General features: G+C 60.3%; 1 protein-coding gene across 1 annotated transcript; it reads left to right on the top strand.

The window, feature by feature from the left end:
- Nucleotides 1-751: 751 nt before the first annotated feature.
- On the top strand, nucleotides 752-12,903 carry NES (nestin). The gene is made up of 4 exons (XM_066567886.1): nucleotides 752-1,605; nucleotides 3,275-3,399; nucleotides 4,867-4,940; nucleotides 6,860-12,903. Exons 1-4 carry the CDS (start codon nucleotides 793-795, stop codon nucleotides 12,124-12,126), a joined length of 6,279 nt encoding a protein of 2,092 aa, XP_066423983.1. The 5' UTR covers nucleotides 752-792; the 3' UTR covers nucleotides 12,127-12,903.
- The last annotated feature ends 4,866 nt before the right edge of the window (nucleotides 12,904-17,769 follow it).

Here is a 17,769-nt window from a genome sequence, read left to right as displayed (position 1 = left end):
ATACCATAAATCTTCTTCTGTGCTGAATATTCTGATTCTCACTGACCAATCTAGTACAAGATACAAATCCTACAGCATTTACATACAGCCTGTAAGAATCATTACATCACCACACTGTGTTGCATTTTAAACCCTAAAAACTCCTCTTTGGGCCCCTTCTGCCAAGCTGTAGGGTCTGCTCTGCCCCTTGGGCCTGCCTGCAAGCAGAGGGTGTTGTTCCATCAAAAGGGGATCACCTTCAGCCAGCCACACCATTGTTTTCCAGTTGGTCAGTAACTGAGGGATCTCAAAACTTGCTTTCATTTCAATCTCGCTTATACTTTCCATATTCTCAAAATCTTTTGCCAGACAATCATATTTATAAGGCTTTCCTGTTCCATCTTTCCCAACACAAGCCACCACCGAGGGATGCTGCAGCCGGGCTGAGCATCTGCCAAGCGCCCTTGGACACCTCCCAAGCTCCTCGCCGAGCCCCACGGCAGCCCTCCAGCTCCCTGGCATGGCCCTCGGGCTTTAGGGACAGGATCCAAGCCCTCAAATCACCCTCCCGAAGTTGGAAGCAGCACCTTGCTCTTCCTCATGGCCGGGAAATCCGAGCTCAGCGTGGAGCCCACGTGGGTTGGAGCCGGCTCGGCTGTGCAAGGGTTAAATCCGGCTGCTCGCCCGGGTCTCGGGGGCCTCCCACTCGGCAGCGCAGGGTATGAATAGCTGCGCTCCCCTCTGCTCGCAGGCACTCGCTTCCCTCCCCGCCTCCCCCGCTCTGCCTCGCCTGCTCCCCGCATCCTCCTGGCCATGCTGAGCACGGAGAGTTTGGCAGGGCCGAGAGCCCTGCGAGAGGAATCGCTGCAGATGTGGGACCTCAACAAGCGCCTGGAGGCGTACCTGGCCCGCGTGAAGTTCCTGGAGGAGGAGAACGAGGTGCTGCGAGCTGAAATCCAGAGCAGCAAGAGCGGCCCGGCCGGGGACTCGTGGAGGGCCAAGTACGAGGAGGAGCTGCGAGCCCTGCGGGACGCGCTGGATGTCGCCTTCAGGGACAAGTGCGCGGCAGAGCTGGCCAGGGACAACCTGTACGAGGAGGTGCAGCAGGTGAGAAGCAGGTGCCAGAAGGAGCAGGCAGCCCGAGAAGAAGCCAAGAAGGAGCTGTCCTTGAGCAGGAGGGAGCTGGAGGAGGAGAGGAGAGCGCAGATCTGGCTGAAGGAGAGAGCTGTGCAGCTGGAGAAGGAGGTGGAAGCCTTGCTGGAGGTACACGAGGAGGAGAAAGCGGGGCTGGACCAGGAGATCGCCACTTTCTCCCACAGCCTGGAGAGTTTCCGCTGCGCCCCCGTGGCTTTGCAGCCGGTGGAGGTGGAGGATTACTCCAAGAGGCTCTCGGAGATCTGGAAAGGGGCGGTGGAGACCTACAAGGCAGAGGTGGCTCAGCTGGAAGGTTCCCTGTGCCAGGCCAAGGAGAACCTCTGGAAGGCGGTGGAGGACAACCAGCAGAGCCAGCTGCAGCTGCAGCACCTGGAGAAGGACCTGGCGGGGCTCAAAGCTCGCAAGGAGATGCTGGAGGAGAGCCTGGCCCGGCAGTGGCAGGAGCAGCGCGGGGAGGCAGAAAAGTTCCAGGCGAGTGAAAATCCCCAGGAGAGGGGACAGCAGAGGGGCTGGGGGTGGCTAGGTGGGCACTCAGGACACGACCCTGAGCAAAGAGATGCGAGAGATGGATGGGGGGAGGCGAACAGAGCGAACAAACCCCAGGGAAGGGATGGAGCTGCAGAGGAAGCTGGGGAGGGCGGGAGGAAGAGCAAAGCGGCTTGGGGACATCTCTGTCCCTGGGGACAACAGAAACCCGGGGCCACCAAAGTGCAGGGGGGCAGCAGCAGGCACCGGGGGCTCCCCCAGCACCCTGCCCGAGCTCCGGGCTGCGGATCCCGGGGCGGCCGCGGCCCCGCCGCCGCCCCCGGTGTGCGGGAAGGACAAACTCCCAAACTCGCAGCGAGTTCGCTGCAGCTGCGATCCGACAGCTGCAAAAGCGATTCAGCGCAGGGAGGGTGGAGGCGGAGCGGGCTGGAAATACCGGGAGCGGCGTCACCACTGCCCGGGGAAGGGTCTCCCTTTGTTCCAGCTCCTGGGAGCAGCCCTGGGTGTCCCGGGGCAGAGGATGCCGCCGCCTCCGCTGCTCTGCTGAAAGTTATTTCTTTCCCACGCTGGCCGTGAATCAGCCCGGCCTTTCCTCCCTCTTCCCGTCCCATTTCAGCCCTGGTCATTTCCCCCATCCTCAGCCCCTGGCTCATCCCTGAGCATCCTGCAGGGATCCCGAGCCCTGCGGGGACCGGTGGGGCTCGGGCAGGGCTGGGGGCGGCCCTGACCCCCCTGTGCTGCCCGCAGCTGCCCATGGAGTCGTTTCTTTCCCTCGCTGTGAATCAGCCCAGCCTCTCTTCCCTCTTCCCATCCCCTGCTCATCTCCTCCTTCCTCAGCCCCTGGTGTTAAAATGAGCTCCAGGCTCCTGTCCCGGAGCTTCCTGCGGGGATGAGCCGAGCCCCCTGCCCAGGCCAAGTCCGCGGGGACCGGAGGGGCTGGGGGCGGCCCTGACCCCCCCTGTGGTGCCCATGCAGTTGTTTCTTTCCCTCGCCGTGAATCACCTCGGCCTTTCCTCCCTCTTCCCATCCTCTCCTCATCCTTCCCCATCCTCAGCCCCCGGAGCTAAAATGAGCTCCAGGCTCGTCCCTGAGCATCCTGCGGGGATCAGCAGAGCCACCGAGCCCTGCCCAGGTCTGCGGGGCTCGGGCAGGGCTGGGGGTGACCCTGAGCCCCCTGACGCCCCCTGTGCTGCCCGCAGCTGCCCATGGAGGCCTTGGAGCAGGAGCAGCAGAGCCATGAAGTTGTTTCTTTCCCAATCAGCCCCGGCCTTTCCTCCCTCTCCCCATCCCCTGCTCATCTCCCTCATCCTCAGCCCCCGGTGCTAAAATGAGCTCCAGGCTCATCCCTGAGCATCCTGCGGGGATCCCGAACCCCGTGGGGAGCTGGGGGGCTCGGGCAGGGCTGGGGGTGACCCTGACCCCCCCTGTGGTGCCCGCAGCTGCCCATGGAGTTGTTTCTTTCCCTTGCTGGCCGTGAATCACCCCGGCCTTTCCTCCCTCTTCTCCCCCATCCTCAACCCCTGGTGCTAAAACGAGCTCCAGGCTCCTGTCCCTGAGCATCCTGCGGGGATCTCGAACCCCGCGGGGAGCTGGGGGGCTCGGGCAGGGCTGGGGGTGACCCTGAGCCCCCCTGACCCCTCTGTGGTGCCCGCAGCTGGCCATGGAGGCGCTGGAGCAGGAGCAGCAGAGCCTGCGGGTGCAGATCGCCCGGGTGCTGGAGGACAGGCAGCAGCTGATGCACCTCAAGATGTCCCTGAGCCTGGAAGTGGCGACCTACAGGTGAGCTCGGGGTGGGCACCGCGGCGGGCACAGCTGGGCGGGGGCACCGCGGGGACAGCCCCGTGCCCCCTGAGCGGCCCTTCCCTCCAGATGGCCCCGCACAAAGGGACCGGGGTGGGGGGGAACAATTAGCATGAGAATGGGGCTGGCCCTGCCCGGCCGAGCGTGATGTCACCGTGCGGGGACACTAATCCGGGCCTCGGGGGGAGGGGACGGGGCACGGCAGCGAGGGGGGCTCCGTCGGGGTCCGTACCGAGCCGTGCCAGGGCAGCGGAACCAGCCGTGCCTCAGTTTACCTGCCCTGTGTCCGGTAGAACAGCCGTGCCTCAGTTTACCCGCGCTGTGTCCGGTAGAACAGCCGTGCCTCAGTTTACCTGCTCTCACACCCTGTGTCCAGAGCAGCAGAACCAGCCATGCCTCAGTTTACCCACCCTGATGCCACAAGCACCTGTGCCTCAGTTTACCCGCTCTGACCCCCCACGTTCAGAGCAGCTCAAGCATCTGTGCCTCAGTTTACCTGCCCTGATGCCACAAGCACCCGTGCCTCAGTTTACCCACTCTGGCCCCCCATGTTCAGGGCAGCTCAAGCACCCGTGCCTCAGTTTACCCACCCTGTGTCCATAGCAGCACAAGCAGCCATGCCTCAGTTTACCCACCCTGAAGCCACAAGCAGCTGTGCCTCAGTTTACCCACCCTCACACCCTATGTCCATAGCAGCAGAACCAGCCGTGCCTCAGTTTACCTGCCCTGATAACCTGTGTCCATAGCAGCACAGGCAGCCGTGCCTCAGTTTACCTGCCCTGACCCTCTGTGTCCAGAGCAGCAGCGCATCCAGAGCAGCACAAGCACCTGTGCCTCAGTTTACCCACCTTGATGCCCCCTGTGTCCAGAGCAGCACAACCAGCCATGCCTCAGTTTACCTGCCCTGTGTCCAGAGCAGCAGAACCAGCCATGCCTCAGTTTACCCACCCTGGTGCCACAAGCACCTGTGCCTCAGTTTACCCACTCTGACCCCCCATGTTCAGGGCAGCTCAAGCACCTGTGCCTCAGTTTACCTGCCCTGACATTCTGTGTCCAGAGCAGCACAAGCACCCGTGCTTCAGTTTACCCAGCCTCATGCCCCCTGTGTCCATAGCAGCACAGGCACCCGTGCCTCAGTTTACCTGCCCTGTGTCCATAGCAGCACAGGCAGCCGTGCCTCAGTTTACCTGCCCTGATGCCACAAGCACCCGTGCCTCAGTTTACCCACCCTGATGCCCCCTGTGTCCAGAGCAGCACAGGCACCCGTGCCTCAGTTTACCTGCCCTGTGTCCATAGCAGCTCAAGCAGCCGTGCCTCAGTTTACCCACCCTGATGCCCCCTGTGTCCAGAGCAGCACAGGCAGCCGTGCCTCAGTTTACCCAGCCTGGGGGGCACAGGGAACCCCCAGCACCCCGCAGCACCCCCAGCCCCTCTCCTCTCCCCCAGGACGCTGCTGGAAGCCGAGAGCAGCCGCCTGCAGGTGCCCGCTGGGGAATTCAGGGTGACCAACGGGGTGAGAGGTAAGGGACCCCCGGTGCCACCCCTGGGAGGGTTTAAATGGGTTTAAATGTGGGTTTAGGCACCTTTTCCTGGAGGGTTTAAATGGGTTTAAATGTGGGTTTAGGCACCTTTTCCTGGGGGGGTTAAATGGGTTTTAATGTGGGTTTAGACACATTTTCCGGGGGGGGTTAAATGTGGATTTAGACACATTTTCCTGATGGGGGTTAGACATGTTTAAATGTGGATTCAGACACATTTCCCTGCATTTTCCCGGGGGGGGGTTAAATGTGGATTTAGACACATTTTCCTGGTGGAGGTTAGATGCATTTAAATGCGGATTTAGACACCTTTTCCTGGGGGGGTTAAATGTGGATTTAGACACATTTCCCTGCATTTTCCTGGGGAGGTTTAAATGTGAATTTAGGCACATTTCCCTGCATTTTCTAGGGGGGGTTTACATGTGTTTAAATGTGGATTTAGGCACATTTCCCTGCATTTTCCCGGGGGGGGGGGGGTTTACATGTGTTTAAATGTGGATTTAGGCACATTTCCCTGCATTTTCCTGGGGAGGTTTAATGTGGATTTAGACACATTTTCCTGGGGAGGGGTTAGACGTGTTTAAATGTGGATTCAGACACATTTCCCTGCATTTTCCTGAGGAGGTTTAAATGTGGATTTAGACACCTTTTCCTGGGAGGTTAAATGGGTTTAAATGTGGATTTAGACACATTTTCCTGGGGGGGGTTAAATGTGTTGAAATGTGGATTCAGACACATTTCCCTGCATTTTCCTTGGGGGGTTTACATGTGTTTAAATGTGGATTTAGACACATTTTCCTGGGGAGGTTAAGTGTGGATTTAGACACATTTTCCTGGTGGAGGTTAGATGTGTTTAAATGCGGATTCAGACACATTTCTAGAGGTTAGATGTGTTTAAATGCGGATTCAGACACATTTCTAGAGGTTAGATGTGTTTAAATGTGGATTCAGAGACATTTCTAGAGGTTAGATGTGTTTAAATGCGGATTCAGACACATTTCTAGAGGTTAGATGTGTTTAAATGCGGATTCAGACACATTTCCCTGCATTTTCCTGCCAGTGATAGGAAGGTGTGAACAGCGGCCAGGGGGGTGGCTCTTGGCACAGGGCTCACATCCCAGATAAGCCTTATCTGCTCCTTCTCCAGCCTTATCTGCTCCTTCACCAGCCTTATCTGCTCCTCTGCCTCGTTTTTAATTCCCTTCCTTTCATGGGAAGGGCAGCACAGGACGGAGGGCTGCGCTAACCAGCTGAGCATTTCCTTTTTCCTCAAAACAAACCAAAAAAAAAAAAAAAACCAAATGAAAATCCCAAGGAAAGCTTTGTCACCTGCACACTTGGCCCAGCAGCAGGGCCCAGCTGTGGCTGCAGCTGCGAGTGAGGATGAGGGGAGAGAGGAGGATCTGACTCCATGTTTCAGGAGGTTTGATTTATTATTTTATGATGTATATTATATTTAAACTATACTAAAGGAATAGAAGAAAAGGTTTCATCAGAAGGCTGGCTAATAATAGAAAAAGAAAGAATGATAACAAAGGTTTGTGGCTCTGATAGAGTCTGAGCCAGCTGGGCTGTGATTGGCCATTAATTAGAAACAACCACATGAGACCAATCCCAGATCCACCTGTTGCATTCCACAGCAGCAGATAACCATTGCTTACATGTTGTTCCTGAGGCCTCTCAGCTTCTCAGGAGGAACAATCCTAAGGAAAGGATTTTTGATAGAAGATGTCTGTGACAGCTGGGCACAAATCCCCCGGGAGCCGCAGCATCCGCTGCACTCAGGAGGGAGGAATTTCCCACTTTCCAAGAGGGAGCTGGTTAAAAATAGGAGAGGGGGCAGCCAGAGGCAGCCAGGGCAGGGCTGGGAGAGGCTCATGGTTCCTCCTTGCTCTTTGCAGATCTCAAACTGGAGCTGAGCAGCGGCAAAGCGGCACCAGCGAGCCCCGAGGGCAGGCGGGTGCTGCCCTGCACCCCCTTCCCCAGGGTGACAAAACACCCCCAAAGCACCACCCTGACACCCCAAAGCGCCAGGGAGCTCCAGAAAATCACCTCAGCCCTCCATGGCAGCGCTGCCAGCAGGGCTGGAGGGCTGGGGGCTCCCACTCCCAGCCCTCCCCAGGCAGGCAGAGCCTCCCTTCCCCTCTCCCCCGAGCAGGAGAGGTCTGGGGGGGAAGGTCCTGCCTGGCCAGGAGGAGATGAGGCAGCAGTGAGCCCAGGGATGGAGTGTCCCCTGCCCAGAGCCTCAGGGGACGGTGGCAGTGCCAGCCTGCAGCTCCTGGGAGCTGCCCACAGGCTGCAGTACCCGGCCCAGCTGGTCAGTGAGGCGCTGGAGGATGCCCTCAAGGAGGTGGGAGATGATGCTCAGCCTGAAGAGGAGCCCACACCCAGCTCCACGTGGAATATCCATGCCCCCAGCCCCATTTTCCCCACCAAGGCTGAGCCAGAGGGGCCTGGGGAAGGGCAGGAGGGATCTGAGGATGGGGAGAGCCCCGAGGATGAGGAGGTGATGCTCCAGGGGCTGGCTGGAGAGAGCAGCACCCTGCAGGACTCAGCTTCATCCCCACCGAGCACGGACCCTCCCTTGGGTGCCTCGGGGAGCCAGGAAGATCTGGGAGCCTGGGAGGAGGAGGAGGAGGAAGAGGAGGAGGTTCCTGCAGTGCTGAGCCCAAGGGATCCAGAAATGGAGGCCCAGGAAGGGGATGAGGATCTGCCTGGGCACACAGAGACCAGCTGGGAAAAACCAGAGCAGGAGAAGGCACAGACGCCCAGCACGGAGCCATCACACCCCTCAGAGGATGAGGAGGAGGAGAAGGGAGATTTCCAGGAAGAAAGAGCAGATGTGCAAGAAGAGGAACGTCCCCACGGAGAAGTGGAAGCCGCTGCTGCTGTCCTTGTGCAAAGCCACCTGGTTGTGCCCACAGAAGGTCACCTGGAGCAGGACTCTGCTGATGCAGAGCAGGAAATGCCCAGGTGTGAGGTGGACCTGGCTGCAGAGGAGGGAAGGGAACAGGAGCTGAGTCCAGAGCAGGAGCCCTCGGGTGCCCCTGAGGCCATCCCAGCAGAGGAGGCTGCCACGGGAGCTGAGGGAGATGCTGTGGCACGGGAGGACACAGGCACAGGGGAAGGTGGTGAGGGAGAAAAGGGAGAGGCCAGCAGGGAGGTGCTGAGAGGGGAGGATCACAGGGTGGGACAGGACCCCATGGCAGGAGAGGACTCTGGGGCAGGAGAAGACCTTGGGGCAGGAGAAGACCTTGGGGCAGGAGAAGATCTTGGGGCAGGAGAAGATTTTGGGGCAGGAGAAGATTATGGAGCAGGAAAAGGCTCTGAGGCAGATCTTGGGGCAGGAGAAGGCTCCAAGACAGGAGAAGATCATGGGACAGGAGAAGATCATGGGACAGGAGAAGATCATGGGACAGGAGAAGATCTTGGGGCAGGAGAAGATCTTGGGGCAGGAGAAGGTTCTGAGACAGGAGAAGACCTTGGGGCAGGAGAAGATCTTGGAGCAGGAGAAGGCTCTGAGGCAGGAGATCTTGGGGCAGGAGATCTTGGGGCAGGAGATCTTGGGGCAGGAGAGGCAGGTGACACACTGGAGGGGGACAGCAGAGCCCCAGAGGAGCCTGAGGAGCTGCAGGAAGGAGAAGAGGAGGAACAGGAGGAGCCGGAGCCAGGACAGGAGCCCTGGGCACAGGGGGGTGACGATGGCAGTGCCCAAGAGCCCTGCCCAGAGGACTGGGAGGTGACAGAAGGGGACACCGAGGAGCCAGCCTGGGCAGGTGACACCCCGAGCAGTGCAGGAAGGCTGGAAAGAGAGGAGGGAGGTGGCTCAGGGCCAGCAGAGCTGGAGGAGGCCCAGGAGGATGATGAAGGAGATGCCAGGAGCCAGGAGATGAGGCAGCAGCAGGCGCTGGCACAGGCTGAGCTGGCACAGCAGGGCAGGGTGGCACGGCCTGAGCCAGCCCCTCCAGGTGCCCCCGGGCCAGGGCACAGCCAGGAGCTGGCAGAGGCTCCACAGGAACCAGGGGAGCTGCAGGGTGAGGATGGGGCTGAGGGGCTCAGCCCAGAGCTGGGGGAGCTGGGGCAGGTGCCAGGTGACAGCAGTGAGTGGGCATTGGAGGAAGCCACCAGAGACGCAGAGCTGGCAGAGCTGGTGGCACCAGGGCAGGTGCCAGGTGAGTGGGCATTGGAGGAGACCCCCAGAGACACAGAACCCACAGAATTGGTGGCACCAGGGCTGGTGCCAGATGAGAACAGCGAGTGGGCATTGGAGGAGACATCCAGAGACCCAGAGTCCCCAAAATTGGAGAGTTCAGAGCTGGTGGCACCAGGGCAGGTGCCAGGTGAGTGGGCACTGGAGGAAGCCACCAGAGACACAGAACCCACAGAATTGGTGGCACCAGGGCAGGTGCCAGGTGATGGTGCTGAGTGGGCATTAGAGGAGACCCCCAGAGCTGCAGAGCTGGCAGAGCTGGAGAGCTCAGGGCTGGTGGCACCAGGGCAGGTGCCAGGTGAGGACACTGAGTGGGCACTAGAGGAGACCCCCAGAGCCGCAGAGCTGGCGGTGGGCACGGGCAGGAGGGTGGAGCTGGAGGACACACTGCCAGACTGCACCCCCCTGCACCTCTACCGGGAGGAGATGATGATGGGGACACCCAGCCCAAGCCCTGCAGAGAGCGAGGAGACCCCAGGGACAGCTCCCGTGTGTGCCACAGCCCAGCAGGGTGAAGGGTGGCAGCAAGGGAGGGACCAGCCACCGAGTGCCAGCGTGCCAGAGAGCCCCGAAGGGGAGGAAGAGGAGGCTGAGGAGGAAGGTTATTTCATGGTCTCTGCTCCCAGCCAAGAGGTGTCCAGCTCAGAGGAAGCTGAGATCCCTGAGGACTTTGAAGAAATTCAAGTGGAAGCAGCTGAAGGTGGCCAAGATGATCTGGGGGCTCCTGGGGAAGCATCTCCAGGGCCAGAGGGCACAGAGCACCTGGAGGCGCTTGCTGCAGGAGCAGATGAGGGTACGGAGGTGCCCACTGAGGAACCCGAGGTGCCAGAGGATGAGGAGGGCACAGCTGAGCTGGAGGAAGGCCCAGAAGAAGATCCCAGCTGCCCTGGGATGATGGAACCATCAGCAGGAGGTTCTGGTGAGCCAGCCCAGGGTGCCACAGGCTCTGCAGCGTGGCAGGGATCAGAGCAGCCAGAAGATCCAGACGAGGAGCTCCACAGCACAGCTGAGCTGGAGGAAGGCCCAGAAGAAGATCCCAGCTGCCTTGGGGTGGTGGAACCATCAGCAGGAGGTTCTGGTGAGCCAGTCCTGGGTGCCACAGCATGGCAGGGACCAGAGCACCCAGAAGATCTGGCTGCTGATCCAGATGAGGGTATGGAGGTGCCCACTGAGGAACCCGAGGTGCCAGAGGATGAGGAGGGCGCTGCTGAGCTGGAGGAAGGCCCAGAAGAAGATCCCAGCTGCCCTAGGATGGTGGAACCATCAGCTGGAGGTTCTGGTGAGCCAGCCCAGGGTGCCACAGCATGGCAGGGACCAGAGCACCCAGAAGATCCAGACGAGGAGCTCCACAGCACAGCTGAGCTGGAGGGGGATGCCACTGGAGCAACAACCACGCTGGGGCTGGCAGGGCAGGAGGAGGAGGAGGAGGAAGATGAGGATGAGCCCAGCACAGCTCTCCATGACACAGCCGAGGCCACAGCAGAGCTCCAGGCCCAGGCAGTGCCTGATGAAGCAGAGAAGGCTCTGGAAGAGCAGCCAGGCATGGAGGAGGAAGCCGTGGGCAGTGAGAGCCCTCCTTGCCCTGCGCCGGGGCAGGGAGGCTCTCCAGAGGTGCTCCCGGACATCCCCGACACAGCTGAGCTGCCAGTGGAGCTCATGAAAGCCTCGGGCATTTTGGAAATAGTGGAGCAGGCGCTGGAGTTCAACCAGGAGCTGATGGGGGCGAGGGTGGCAGAGGCTGGGCAGGGTCCTGGCAGGAGAGAGCTCTCCTGGGATGGAGAGGAACACCCCGAGCTCTGCCGGGATGGAGGGGAACACTCTGAGCTCTGCCGGGATGGAGGGGAACACTCTGAGCTCTGCCGGGATGGAGGGGAACACTCTGAGCTCTGCCGGGATGGAGGGGAACACTCTGAGCTCTGCCGGGATGGAGGGGAACACTCTGAGCTCTGCCGGGATGCAGAAGAAGGCTCTGAGCTCTGCCAGGATGCAGAGGAAGGCTCCAAACTCTCCCAGGATGCAGAGGAAGGCTCTGAGCTCTCCCAGGATGCAGAGGAACACTCTGAGCTCTGCCGGGATGCAGAAGAAGGCTCTGAGCTCTGCCAGGATGCAGAGGAAGGCTCTGAGCTCTCCCAGGATGCAGAGGAAGGCTCTGAGCTCTCCCAGGATGCAGAGGAACACTCTGAGCTCTGCCGGGATGCAGAAGAAGGCTCTGAGCTCTGCCAGGATGCAGAGGAAGGCTCCAAACTCTCCCGGGATGCAGAGGAAGACCCCGAGCTGTCCCGAGATGCAGAGGAACACCCCGAGCTCTGCCAGGATGCAGGAGAACACTCTGAGCTCCCCCGGGATGCAGAGCAAGGCTCCAAACTCTCCCAGGATGCAGAGGAAGGCTCTGAGCTCTCCCAGGATGCAGAGGAACACTCTGAGCTCTGCCGGGATGCAGAGGAAGACCCCAAACTCCCCCGGGATGCAGAGGAAGGCTCTGAGCTGTCCCGGGATGCAGAGGAAGGCGCTCAGCTCCCCCGGGATGCAGGAGAACACCCCAAACTCCCCCAGGATGCAGAGGAACACCCCAAACTCCCCCAGGATGCAGAGGAAGGCTCCTCCCTCTCCTCATCCAGCGAGGAGGAGCCCACGGTGCAGGAGGCCCCGGAGGCGGTGCGGGAGGGTGAGCTCCGGGCTCAGAACGGGCTGCACCGCCAGCCCAGCCTGGAGGAGCTGCCCGAATTCACCGAGGAGCTGCTGAACGGCACCTCCAGCGCTGCCCCCGCACAGGAGATGCCCTCAGAGCCCGCGGGGGTGATGCCAGCACCGGCCCCCAGCCCTGGGGATGGCGCTGCCACCAAGCCGGGGGACGGCAGCCTCAGGGCGAAGCAGCTGAGCCCCGTGTCCCCTGCTCTGGGCGACGATGTCCTGAGCCCCAGAGCCCAGCAGCAGCCCTGCTCCTCAGGGGACGAGTGACAGAAGCTTCTGGTAGCTCCTTCCTGCCGGAACCCGGTGCCCTCCCTGTCCCACCCGCTCCTGATGCTTCCCCATCTCCCTGTGGGTTTTTAACGTGTTTGTGTGGATGTTTTGCACCCCTTTCCAGAGTGAAGAACCGCCAAGTTCTGTTGCCCCCCTCACAGCCCACCCAAATTCTCGTGTTTGCCCTGCTTCACTTTGAGTTTCCTCCTGGGTGGGTTGCCGTGGCTGTATTTAATTTAAATTCTGTGTTTCCCCGTTCCCTGCAAGATTCCCTCTCCAAATCCTCCAGGACGTCCAGCTGGAGCTTAGGGACCTCCCCAAACCCCCCCCGGGACTCAGCATTTTGGGCTACATCACCCCAGGCTCTGCAGCCTGACCCAGGTGTCTTTAACGTGTTTGTGTGGATTTTTTGCACCCCTTTCCAGAGTGAAGAACCACCAAGTTCTGTTGCACCCTCACAGCCCACCCAAATTCTCGTGTTTGCTCTGGGACTCCTGCTTCATTTTGAGTTTCCTCCTGGGTGGGTTGCCTGGAGGAACCCATCTGGTATTTAATTTAAATTCTGTGTTTCCCCATTGCCTGCACTCTTCCCTCTCCAAACCCTCCAGTATTTGCCCCAGGATGTCCAGCTGGGGGTTAGGGACCCTCCCAAACTGCACCCTGGGACTCAGCATTTTGGGCTACATCACCCCAGGCTCCCCCAGCCTGACCCTGGGGGCTGAGCCACGCTGGATGTACCCAAAATTAATTTAATAAAGCCTCATCCTCCCCTCAGGGCTGGCTCTCCTCACTCTGGGGCAGGGGCAGCAGGGCTGGGGATGGCACTGACTGGGGGGGCTGGGATGGTGCCCTGGTGAGGATCCTGGGGGCAGGATCCGGGGGCAGGATGGGTGGGACGGTGCTGCCCCATCTCTGGCACAATGCACAGCCCTGGAGTTTCATGGCCACAGTCCCTGGGGTGGTGCAGCCCCCAGAGCCATGGAAATGGTTGAGCAGGCCCTGGAGTTCAACCAGGAGCTGATGGGGGCAGGGTGGCAGAGGGTGGGCAGGGTTTGCAACCCCAGGACGCTGCTCCAGTGCCAGGGTGGTGCAGCCCCCAGGATGATTCAGCCCCCAGGGCAATATCCCCAGGAGGGTTTTCCCCCATTCCCAGGGCAATGCAGACCCCAGGGTGGTGCAGCCCAGCAGGACAATGCCCCCAGGAGGAGGTTCCCCCATGCCCAGGGTGATGCAGACCTCAGGGGATGTTCCCCCACTCCCAGGGCAATGCCCCCAGGAGGAGGTTCCCCCATTCCCAGGGTCATGCAGACCTCAGGACGATTCAGCCCCCAGGGCAATGCCCCAGGAGGGTTTTCCCCCATTCCCAGGGCAATGCAGACCCCAGGGTGATGCAGCCTCCCAGGGCAATGCTCCCAGGAGGAGGTTCCCCCATTCCCCGGGTGATGCAGCCCTGAGGACAACAGCCCCAGGAGGATTCTCCCCCATTCCCAGGCTGGTGCAGTCCCCAGGGGGATGCTCCTTCATTCCCAGGAGATGTTTCTCCATTCCCAGGGTGCTGCAGCCCCCAGGATGATTCAGCCCCCAGGGCAATGCCCCAGGAGGGTTTTCCCCTATTCCCACGGTGCTGCAGCCCCCAAGGGAATGCTCCCAGCAGATGTTCCTCCATCCCCAGGCTGATACAGCCCCCAGGGGGGTGTTCCCCCTTTCCCAGGGTGATGGAGCCCGCTAGGGCAGTGCCCCCAGGAGGATTCTCCCCCATTCCCAGGGCAGTGCCCCAGGGGAGAGTTCCCCCATTCCCACTGCAACTCCCAGGGGATGTTCCCCATTCCCAGGGTGGTGCAGCCCTCAGGGGTTGTTCCCCCACTCCCAGGGCAATGCCCCCAGGATGTTCCCCATTCCCAGGGCAGTGCCCCAGGGGATTGTTCCCCATTCCCAGGGCAATGCCCCCAGGATGTTCCCCCATTCCCAGGGCAATGCTCCTGGGGGATGTTGCCCCATTCCCAGGGTGGTGCAGCCCTCAAGACTATTCAGCCCCCAGGGCAATGCCCCCAGGAGGATTCTCCCCCATTCCCTGGGCAATGCTCCCAGGGGATGTTCCCCATTCCCAGGGTGCTGCAGCTCCCAGGGGATTGTTCCCCCATTCCCAGGGCAATGCCCCCAGGATGTTCCCCATTCCTTGGGCAATGCTACCAGGAGGATTCTCCCCCATTCCCAGGGCAATGCCCCAGGGGACGTTCCCCCATTCCCACTGCAGCTCCCAGGGGATGTTGCCCCATTCCCACTGCAGCTCCCAGGGGATGTTGCCCCATTCCCAGGGTGGTGCAGCCCTCAGGACTATTCAGCCCCCAGGGCAATGTCCCTAGGAGGATTCTCCCCCATTCCGAGGGCAATGCCTCCAGTGGATGTTCCCCATTCCCAGCGCAATGCCCCCAGGAGGATTCTCCCCCATTCCCAGGGCAATGTTCCCCCCCATTCCCAGGGCAATGCCCCCAGGGGATTGTTCCCCCATCCCCATGGCGATGCACGGCACAACCCGCACACCCCGGCCCCGGGAACCACCGCAACGCCGTGAGGACCCCCCGAGCCGGAGGGCGGTGGGTACGGGGGGGCTGCGAGGGGGCTCAATCGCCCCGTTGTGCAGCCGGGCGTGGGGAGAGGCGCATAAATCAGCGCGCAGCCGAAAAAGAACGGGCTCCTTTATGCCGGGCAAAGGGCTGAGTCACAGCCGGACGGGGCACACGCTGACTCGGGTGGCCCTGGCATGGCTGGCACCCGCGGGGGTGCTCAGCATCACCCTGCCCGTCCCCGTGCCCGATTTAGCTCGGTGCTTCCCGCGCCCAGGGATGCTCAGAGCCAGAAGCGATAAGAACCCGACATCGAGCTGCCTTCCCCCCGCGAGAAACCCCCGAGAAAGCCCCGAGAAAGCCCCGAGAAAGCCCCGGCCCCCTCCTCTCCTGAAGGCGACAGATTCCTTTTAAGGTGAAACTCCAACGGATCCAAACACCCTAAAGAAAAAAAAAAATTAAAAAAATCCCCTTGTGATGAGTTTAATCAGGCGCCGAGCCTGCGTTCCATCACACAGCCCCGCAGCAGCGCCCCCCGAGCCCCCCGAGGGGTCCCCAAAGCTGGGGGGTCCCGGGAAGGGGGTGGAGGATGCTGAGGAGGAGACGGAGACGGCTCGGGCCGTGCGGGGGGTGACATTCCTGGCGAAATGAATCCGCATTCCTGCGGCGCTGACAGCGATCAGGGGGCACAGATGGCGGGGGAGGGGAGCCCCTTCCTCCCACAGCAGCAGCAGGAGGAGGAGGAGGAGGAGGAGGAGGAGGGGAGGAAGCGGTGAAAGCTCGGAGCCAGCCGGGGGGATGGGGGACAGTGCCGGGGCCTTTGGGGAAGAGCCGGGTCTGGGCGGTGCCCGAGGGACCGGCACCAAGAGTGTCCCCAATAGGACCAAAATTGTCCCCAACAGGACTGAGAGTGTCCCCAAAGGGATTGAGAGTGTCCCCAAAGGGATTGAGAGTGTCCCCAACAGGACAGAGAGTGTCCCCAAAGGGATTGAAAATGTCCCCAACAGGACCAAAAATGTCCCCAACAGGACTGAGAGTGTCCCCAAAGGGATTGAGAGTGTCCCCAAAGGGATTGAGTGTCCCAAACAGGACTGAGAGTGTCCCCAACAGGACTGAGAGTGTCCCCAACAGGACAGAGAGTGTCCCCAAAGGGATTGAGAGTGTCCCCAAAGGGATTGAGAGTGTCCCCAACAGGACTGAGAGTGTCCCCAACAGGACTGAGACTGTCCCCAAAGGGATTGAAAATGTCCCCAACAGGACCAAAAATGTCCCCAACAGGACAAAAAAATGTCCCCAACGGGAGCGAGAGTGTCCCCAACATGACTAAGAATGTCCCCAAAGGGATAGAGAATGTCTCCAACAGGATCGAGAGTATCCCCAGCAGGACCAAGAGTGTCCCCAAAGGCATTGAGTGTGTCCCAGCAGGAGCAAAGGTGTCACTGGAGGGACCAAATGTGTCCCCAACAGGACAGACAATGTCCCCAGCAGGACTGAGGGTGTCCCCAAAGGGATTGAGAATGTCCCAAACAGGACCGAGAGTGTCCCCAAAGGCATTGAGTGTGTCCCAGCAGGAGCAAGGTTGTCATGGTGGGACCAAATGTGTCCCCAACAGGACCAAGAGTGTCCCCAAAGGGGTTGAGTGTGTCCCCAACAGGACAGAGTGTGTCCCTGATGTGACCCAGCCTGTTCCCAGTGAGATGAAGGATGTCCCTCATGGGATCAGGAGTGCTCCCAGTAGGACCTGGGCTGTCCCTCAGCACTGTGTGACCACAACAGGACCAAACACGACCCTGAGGGAACCAAACACGACCCTGGGGGGACCAAACATGACCCTGGGGGGACCAAACACAACCCTGGGGGTACCAAACACAACCCTGGGGGGACCAAATGTGACCCTGGGGGGACCAAACACAACCCTGGGGGGACCAAACACGACCCTGGGGGGACCAAATGTGACCCTGGGGGGACCAAACACAACCCTGGGGGTACCAAACGTGACCCTGGGGGAACCAAACGTGACCCTGGGGGGGACACAGGTGCCTGGGTCACCCCATGACCACCCTGCCTGGGGCTGCAGCTCGCTCCCCTGACCCCCAATCCCATCAGACCCAAGCAGGGTGCTCAGGCCCCACGGGCAGCACCCACTGCGGGGGTGCACACGGGCAGATTTTGGGGACCACGCTGATTTTGGGGGGGGCTGAAAAGAGCAGTGCCAGCGCCCTGCCCTCAAACCCCGCTCACACCCGGGACACAGGAGCGTGCAAAGGGGGGGTCCCGGGGGCCTGGGGAGGGGGGGGAGCTGCCAATTGTTGCCTGGGCTGGAGCTTTGAGAGCCCCTGGAGCCCCCCCGCAGCCTGGGCCCCCGCCAGCCAGGGCAGGGCTTTGTTTCCTGCCAGCCTGGGCCAGGGGATTTCAATGGAGCCCGCACAAAAAGCTCCCTGTGGGGTGAGCCCGCGCCGGGCCAGGGAGGGGGGAGAGGCGGGATGACCTCAGCCATGACTTCATCCCTCTCCCAGCTCCCAAAATTCGTGGGAACCTTATAAGGAAAGGACTAAAAATACAGCGGGAGGGGCTCGGGCAGCCCCCACTCCCCCTCCCCAAAAGGGGATTGGGCTGGGGCCGCCAGAGCCGAGGGGGATGCGCGGTGGGGACATTGTAGGAGTGAGCTTCTTGTGGGTGGAGTGATAAAATTATCCTTTGTTCCTTCAAAAAGCGCCCTGGTTTAGAAAAGGAAGTGAGTTTTTGTGGTCAAACCAATCAGCGCTGAGATTTGGACGTTTGAAAGAGGCTCAGAAGTTTCTCTCTTCCATTAAGTGAAAAGACACCTCACAGGACTTAGGGGACTTCAAATTTAAAGATAGCTAATGAAACAAGCCGAAAAATCTGCCTGGGCAATTAACTAGAAAAGGATATGAGCACAGAAATTAATGACTTTTGTGAGGTGTTTCGCTAAAACCAAGAACCTCTGGCTCTTAGCTTGGTTTTTCTGTTTGTTATTTCGCTTTGTATTAAACCTTTTTGTTTCCAGCAATGCAACAGAAGCCACCCTGCTGATTTTTATGCCTCCAAGGGTATC

Source organism: Molothrus aeneus, chromosome 31 (assembly GCF_037042795.1).
Source record: "Molothrus aeneus isolate 106 chromosome 31, BPBGC_Maene_1.0, whole genome shotgun sequence".
NCBI classification, from domain to species: domain Eukaryota; kingdom Metazoa; phylum Chordata; class Aves; order Passeriformes; family Icteridae; genus Molothrus; species Molothrus aeneus.
Note: the sequence above shows the minus strand (reverse complement) of the source record. Positions and strands in the feature narration are given on the sequence as shown.

Bases quoted from the DNA above. Each gene is read 5' to 3' on its own strand.
- NES (XM_066567886.1), top strand. From the start codon at position 793: ATGCTGAGCACGGAGAGTTTGGCAGGGCCGAGAGCCCTGCGAGAGGAA. The intron at 3,400-4,866 runs GTGAGCTCGGGG...CCTCTCCCCCAG, and splicing joins CTGGAAGTGGCGACCTACAG to GACGCTGCTGGAAGCCGAGA. The intron at 4,941-6,859 runs GTAAGGGACCCC...TGCTCTTTGCAG, and splicing joins GGTGACCAACGGGGTGAGAG to ATCTCAAACTGGAGCTGAGC.